The sequence below is a fragment of the Helianthus annuus genome, chromosome 6 (genome assembly GCF_002127325.2).
Source record: "Helianthus annuus cultivar XRQ/B chromosome 6, HanXRQr2.0-SUNRISE, whole genome shotgun sequence".
In the NCBI taxonomy this organism is placed as follows: domain Eukaryota; kingdom Viridiplantae; phylum Streptophyta; class Magnoliopsida; order Asterales; family Asteraceae; genus Helianthus; species Helianthus annuus.
In genome coordinates, this window is record NC_035438.2 from 71,667,062 (window position 1) to 71,674,739 (window position 7,678).

Consider the following 7,678-nt stretch of genomic DNA (forward strand, 5'->3'; position numbering starts at 1 on the left):
AAATGTTCTTAACAACTAAGTCGTCGATATTGAATTTTCTTTCCTTTTAAGTTGGTTATGAAAGAAGGCATATTCATATTTTTCAAAATTTATAAATTTAAATAAGTTGTAGATAACTACTCTTATATTTTTTTCAATAAGTTGTGGATAAACTCTCTTATTTATTTTTTATTAGTTAAAATTACTTTTCCATGTTTAACAACTTTTGTTTTATTAGCTATATATTGGACTATTACCGGACTCATAATAATTAACAGTACGAGTTGAACGGGACCCTTTTTGAGTTCGAAAATTGTGTAATTTATAATTCTATATTCATTATGTTATAATCTTAATTTTATAGCTAAAGTTTATGCAAGTTATTTTCATTATTTACATATAGGAAAATCCTAATTTTATCATCAAAGTTTAGTCATGTTTTCAAGGATTTTTATTTTTATTTTAACAAAATCTATTAGAAAATTAAGTTTTTTAGGGGAGCAATTTGACAACTTTTAAAATGTTTTTTAGAGAGATGGTATGACAAATAATAAGAGGGTACGTTTAACCCACCCCAATGACATATTACATTTCCATGTTTAACCACTTTTGTTTGTATATCCGAGTAAAGAACCGACACGAGAATTTTCTGATAAGCTGCGACGACTCTATCTCGCTTCTGGTTATAAGCTTGAAGGAGGAGAAAGATATTTAAAAAGTGATTTTTTTTTTAAATTCAACCGTTAATATATGACCGTTCCTCAAGATTTGTGCCCATTCAACGCGGTGAATACATACCGACTCCCTTCCCCGAATCGGGTCCTCGTGTTGATGGCGACGGTGTTCCCGATCAGAGTTAGGGGTCACCGCCTTCACTCCCCGAGAGTGCCCCCGATACCCTAACAATGTTGTCACCCCGTCTGTATCACTTCATCCCCCAAATTCCAACACAATTTTATTAAACAAAAATTCCCCTTAACTCTCACTACAAAATCAGTCTTCTCACCTAATTTTTCTCAACAAAAGCCCCAAAAGTTTCGGTCTTTAACGTCCGATCATCAACTAACAGACACATTGTTAAAAAAAGATTGTAACTTTGATCAGATTCATGGGTTCTTTCTCCTGCCAAATGGGTATTTGTATATGGGTTTTCTTGTTCATTTTCGGATCAGTTTTTGCGGACTCAAAAGTGGAAAACGGGTCGGTTTTAATTGATGGGGAAAGTGGGATTGCAGAAACAGATAGTAACTTTGTTTGTGCTACTATGGATTGGTGGCCACCTGAGAAGTGTGATTATGGTACTTGTAGCTGGGGTCAGGCTTCTCTTCTTAATGTGGTATATAGTGTTTTTTTTTTTTTTTTTTTTTTTTTTTGGGTTGTTGATTTTTCTTTTGGTAATTTGGTTTCAGATTTAATGTTTGTTATGTCTGTTTTGTGGTATCAGCTTTATAAATGTTTTTGGTTTTTATGCACTGCAGGATCTTAGCAACAACATTTTTCAGAATGCAATCAAAGGTAAAAAAAAAAAAAAGAAATATAGATATTTACTTGTTATTTATGGTAAATTGGATTCTAATAATCCAAATTATTGTTCGTTAGGCCGATAATAATTGATAGGCAAATTGGATTTAAATAATCCCAACTTGCTCAATTTGGCCGATAATAATCCCAACTCAGTTATTGGCCGATAATAATCCGAACTGGTTCACTTTTGGCCGATAATAGTCCGCCGTTAAAAATAGCTTAACGGAGTTAAGCTTTTTTCCAAATTACAAACCGATGTTTTATGGATTTTGATCAGAACGAGAATACGAGTTGATTGATATAAAATTTACCTCGAAATACTGCCCCAAACGACGAAAACGGTGCTTCAATTTGGGTGTTTAAACTTCCAATCAACAAAAATCAAGTCGTTTGAAGCACTGTTTCGAGGTAAGTTTTACATAAATCGAATCGTATCCTCGTTCTGATCAAAATCCATAAAACATCGGTTTGTAATTCGGAAAAAAGCTTAACTCCTTTAAGCTATTTTTAACGGCGGACTATTATCGGCCAAAAGTGGACCAGTTCGGATTATTATCGGCCAATAACTGAGTTGGGATTATTATCGGCCAAATTGAGCAAGTTGGGATTATTTAAATCCAATTTGCCTAATTGATATTAGGCAGTGTGTAGTGAAAGTTAGGAGTGTCATTAGTCTATTGCCTTTACGGATTATTATCGGCCATTAAGTTATAGTTTGGTTTTTATAATCCGGTTTTCCGCCACTTAAGTTATTGCAATCTGCTATTGACTTTTAGAAAGTCAATCTCATTAATTTCCAATTTTAGATTGGTATAAATATGTTTAGTTTTCTAGCTCAAAAGTGTTTTAACTCAAATATTTTGAAGGTAAAAGAAAGTCATTTGACCCGAAAAGTCAAAACTCTTATATTTTTAATAGGCAAGTACCTTAACAAGATCGTCTTTCTTAAATAATTATGCAGCCTTTTCGCCTTTAAAGATTAGATTAGGAGGCAGTTTACAAGACGAACTTGTCTATGAAACCGAAGATCAAACAGAACCCTGCATCCCCTTCTCCCAAAACACCTCGGCAATGTTCGGTTTTAATCCGGGCTGCCTGCCTCTATCCCGATGGGATGAACTTAACAACTTCTTTAATGAAACCGGGTAACCGTAATTACATCTTTTAACATTAAATTTCAATCAAGTTTCAAGATTCTGAAAGTATATGGACTCATTATTGGTCGTTTCGAACCAGCGCTAAAATCATATTTGGATTAAATGCTCTAAACGGAAGGGAAGTGCATGCTGACGGTTCAACTGTTGGAGCGTGGGACTCCACCAATGCTGAATCGTTTATACGTTACACGGTTAAAAAGAACTATACGATGTACGCTTGGGAACTCGGTACGTCATCCACCTATCATTTGTTTCCACATTAGTATTATTATTATTAGTAATATAACAATTGCAAGATGTGTGAATAGTTTTTCTTATTTATTGGAACACATGGCTTTCACTTGCACACTCACTTGACTTTTTTTTGTTTTAATCTTTATAATTAATTTTACATATAAATTGTTTTTCATTAACAAATTTTAAGATACGACATTTTCGTACATCCGAATATACCGTTGTGGTTAGGGCTGTTTAAATTGCTCGACGCTCGAGACTCGTTCGATGCTCGATCGAAAAATGTTCGAAATCTGCTCGTTCGATTCTGCTCGATTGAAAAAGGCACTCGGTTCAGATCGGTTCGGTTTGAAACGAACCGAGCATGAGCAAAGGTCCGCTCAGTTCGGTTCGACTCAGTTGGCTCGAATTATTTTGATATATATATATATATGTGTGTATATATTAGTTAATTACTAGATGCGCATAGTAACAATGTTTGGTCCAACTAGAGCCCATTTAATTACAGAGTAATTGAGTCAAAATGTCAAAATACCGAAATGTGAAGTGTCAATCCGTCATTCAATTCAGAAGTACATAATCTTAATTAAAACCCCGCATCAAACATCATTATTCAAATTCTTTGTCGCCAAGACGCCAATTCCCTATGGTTTTGCTTCAATCGGTTCATTCGATTTCAAACTTCTCATAGAATAAAGGTCTGCTTCAATCGATTAACTATTTATCTTTTCGCTCAGATGATCTCAGTAGAACCAGTTGAGTGTTTTTTCTATTCCTTGTTATTTCTTAAATTTATACGTGTGTTCTATTTGGACGAAACTTAGGGACGAAAACTGCACTTTACTCTAAAAACTAACTGCTCTACCGTCACTTTTATTTGTTATGTGACGCTCGATATTCGCTCGACGTTCGTTCGAAAAATACTCGGATCGAAACACGCTCGTTTGACTTTGGCTCGGTTGAAAAAATGCTCGGTTCGGTTCGGTTTGTAAACGAACTGAGCACGAGCAAAGGTCCGATCGGTTCGGTTCGGCTCGTGAACAGTCCTAGTTGTGGTTAGAGGTGGACCATAAAAACCGGTTTTAGGACCGAACCCGGTTTTTTTAACCGTTTTCTCCGGTTCCAACCCGAACCGAACAGCCGGTTAGTATATTGGTTAGGGATCTTGATCTTCGAAACCGGTTTAAAAACCAAAACCGGTTTTTTTTTTTTGGCACAAACCGGTTATATACCGAACCGAACCAGTTATACCAGTTTGGGTTCCCATCGTGAAAAACTGGTTAAAAAACCGAACCGGTTTTCTTAAAACCAGTTTTTTTCCCGCACAAAAATAACCCGTTTGGTTAAAAACCGGACCGGTTATTTTTTAAAAATCGATTTGTACACCTCTAGTTGAGGTATGCTTATTAGTAGCTACATTTCGGTACAAATTTTATTCGAAACTGAGCCCGTCTATGTTTCAATGTAAATTTTATTCGAAACCGAGTCAGATCAGATATGGTATGTTTTTACTACTTTATTTTAAGGTACGCTTTCGTATTTTTAACATTCATGTTCACGAAGACGTGACATTTTTCTTGATTATCAAATATACCTTTGCGAAATGCTTTTTGTATCTACGTTTCGATTGCTTTCATTTTTCTTAACATTCATTTTACAAGGACGTAATTTTTTCGTGATTTCATAATATACCGTTGCAGCGTGCTTTTTTATCTGCGTTTCGATGTTCAAAACCGGACCACCGCAGGGCGCGGTGTATTATACTAGTTCATGAACATTTTACAAGCACAATCGATATAAATTTTGTAGGAAATGAGTTATGCGGAAGTGGAGTTGGAGCAAGAGTCACAGCAGCCCAATACGCGACTGATACAACGACTTTGAGTAACATAGTAGAAGAGATATACGATGGTATCGGGCCTAAACCACTAATTATTTCACCAGGAGGGTTCTTTGACGCAAATTGGTTCAAGGAGTTTATTAACAAAACAACCGACATTCTCGATGTGGTCACTCACCATATATACAATCTTGGAGCTGGTACGCTTTGCAACAGGATTAAGTAATTCAGTTTAAATTCAAAAAAAGAAATTTTTACGTTGTTGTTTTTTAAAACAGGAGTTGATAAAGGCCTAGTTGAAAAGATTCTTAATCCGTCTTATCTTGATGGATTGGCGGATCCGTTTAAGCAGCTCGAGAACATTCTAGAGACGTCAGGAACGTCGGCCTCTGCTTGGGTTGGTGAGGCTGGTGGAGCTTACAATAGTGGCCATCATCTTGTGACTGATGCGTTTGTGTTTAGCTTTTGGTAAGGACCGTAAGATTTGACATTGATAGAAAGTACAACCGTTGTGTTTGTGTTCTAACCTGTTCGTAATGTTATACAGGTATTTGGATCAGCTAGGAATGTCAGCTGTTTACGACACAAAGACATACTGTCGACAAACGTTAATCGGAGGAAATTACGGCTTGCTAAACACAACTACTTTCGAACCAAATCCTGATTATTACAGGTACACTTTGACGTTTTAAAATATAACGATAAAACCATTGGTTAACAGGGTACTCATGGGACCCGTGATTCTCTTGGTTATTAAAACACACGCACACACACATATATAATAGTAACATCTTGTAAGTTCTATTTAGTTAACGGTTTCTTTATCAAGAAGTTAATTTGTCACGTGTGATTCTGTTTACCAGCGCTCTTCTTTGGCATCGACTAATGGGGGAAACGGTTCTCTCCACAAACTTTACCGGCAGCAAGAAAATGCGCTCTTATGCACATTGTGCCAAAGAATCTGTAAGTTTTAGTCTATAAGTACTCATGTGGTTCGGTCACATTACCTATGTATTAATTTGCAAAAAAAATTCCTCACACAAACACTATTCCATATTGTTTGACTTTTTGACTTTTTTTTTACTCTTTATTTTTTATTTACTTTTAACCCTTTTGTTTTTTTTATCTTTTACACTTTTAGCCCCCAATAGTTTTCATCTTTTACATAATCCTCATAGTTTTCATCTTTTACACTTTTAACCCATAGATTTTATCTTTTACACATTTGCCACAAACATTTTCTATCTTTAAACCAACACTTTTTCACTTTCAACTTTGGTCCCTATACTTTACATCTTCTACAAATTTATCGTTTTACATTTCGTTCTAAATTTTGCGAGTTAACACGCCGCAGCGCGCGCATGTAGTTCAACGTTTTTACGTCTATTTTTTTACAGTTTAACAGCTCCGTCGAAACTCCCGGGGCCTTAGCCGACTTAGTTATTCTTTTCTATGATTTACTTTTTCGGTCTATTTTTTGCGAGTTAACACGCCGTAACGTGTGTGCGTGATTCATCATTTTTACGTTTACTTTTTATTCGGCTTAACGGTCCCACCGCAAAGCGCGGGTTCTAGATACTAGTTTTATAAATACTCCATTTTGTGATGGCTCATTTGTTGCTAATGAAGTATTACTGACTTTATGATCTTACGATGATGTTTATTTGCATGTCAGGACGGAATAACGCTCCTGCTTATAAATCTCGACAACTTGACCACGATTAATGTAAATTTGTCAGCTAACACACTACTCAAATCTCGGGCACAAATTGAATTGGTGACCCAAGATACAAAAACGGGTGAATCAACAACACGAGAGGAATACCATCTGACAGCAAAAGACGGAGACTTGCATAGTCAAACGATGATGCTTAACGGGAATGAGTTGACCGTGAATTCGGCTGGTGACATACCTCCATTGGAGCCTTTGCTTGTAAACTCATTGGAGCCAATATCCGTGGCTCCTTATTCGATAGTGTTTGTCCACATCCCGTATCTTACTTTGAATGCTTGCGGGAATTTGGTCATGGAGTTTTAAGAGTACAGAAACTCGCTGCAAGTTGTATTCGTATTTTCTCGCTTGTTCTCATGCGAATACTTGTAGTAGTCTTTGAGTTGAGGATGCTTGTTTGAGTCATGTAAATAGCTTTTGAAAATAATGAGTTGCTGCAAGAAAATTTCTTTAGATTCTTGAGTCATGTAAATAGATTGTAGTCATGTAACGAGGAGGCTAACAACTTTCATTGTTCTCGGGTCGGACCCAAGAGGCCAACTCACTTAAAGAAAATCTCTCTGCTAAATATTTTATCCACAATGACGTCATCTGTGGGACCCATGAAAGGACGATCTCATGCTGCGCGAGAAGGAAATCATGATAACGATATTGTACCTCCCAACAGTAACGCTACTTTGCTAGGCAACGACTGGGAACCTTCTTGTGAAGGACAAGTGGAGCCATCTCCTGCGTTGGCCCGCCACAACTTCTTACAGCGGCGAGAGATGAAGACGAAAGTTAAGTCCATCATGTTCCATCTGATGGAACCTCCGACCACGTAACCTTTGGATATATGAAAGGTCACATATTGTGGTCTTTGTCTGAACTAGTAAGCCCGTCAAAGCTAAATCGGAACAAGAAGGTCGATCCCTAATTAATCATGCAATAAGAACAACCAAATGAAAGTTTGTCATAAACAAAAATGATCTACTAATGTAAATGTACCTAAACGTACCTTAGGTAGAAGAAACTTTAGTTGAGAAGAGAAAAAACAAAGGGCATAACGCAAATCTTTGCAAACATACGTAGATAATGTAAATAGTCTTTTAATGTAAATAACATTTATTTATATTTGTCATACACTATTTCAAATATTAGTATTTCTCTAGATAATAATTGCCATCTTTTGAGATTTATTGCAGTTGTATATGTTATTTAAACTAAACAATA

At 36.2% G+C, this 7,678-nt stretch overlaps 1 protein-coding gene across 1 annotated transcript; it reads left to right on the forward strand.

Moving 5' to 3' along the window:
- Positions 1-764: 764 nt before the first annotated feature.
- On the forward strand, positions 765-6,924 carry LOC110865632 (heparanase-like protein 3). Its single transcript, XM_022114959.2, has 9 exons — positions 765-1,315; positions 1,458-1,494; positions 2,465-2,648; positions 2,740-2,888; positions 4,704-4,934; positions 5,013-5,202; positions 5,282-5,407; positions 5,598-5,697; positions 6,410-6,924. Exons 1-9 carry the CDS (start codon positions 1,088-1,090, stop codon positions 6,770-6,772), a joined length of 1,608 nt encoding a protein of 535 aa, XP_021970651.1. The 5' UTR covers positions 765-1,087; the 3' UTR covers positions 6,773-6,924.
- The last annotated feature ends 754 nt before the right edge of the window (positions 6,925-7,678 follow it).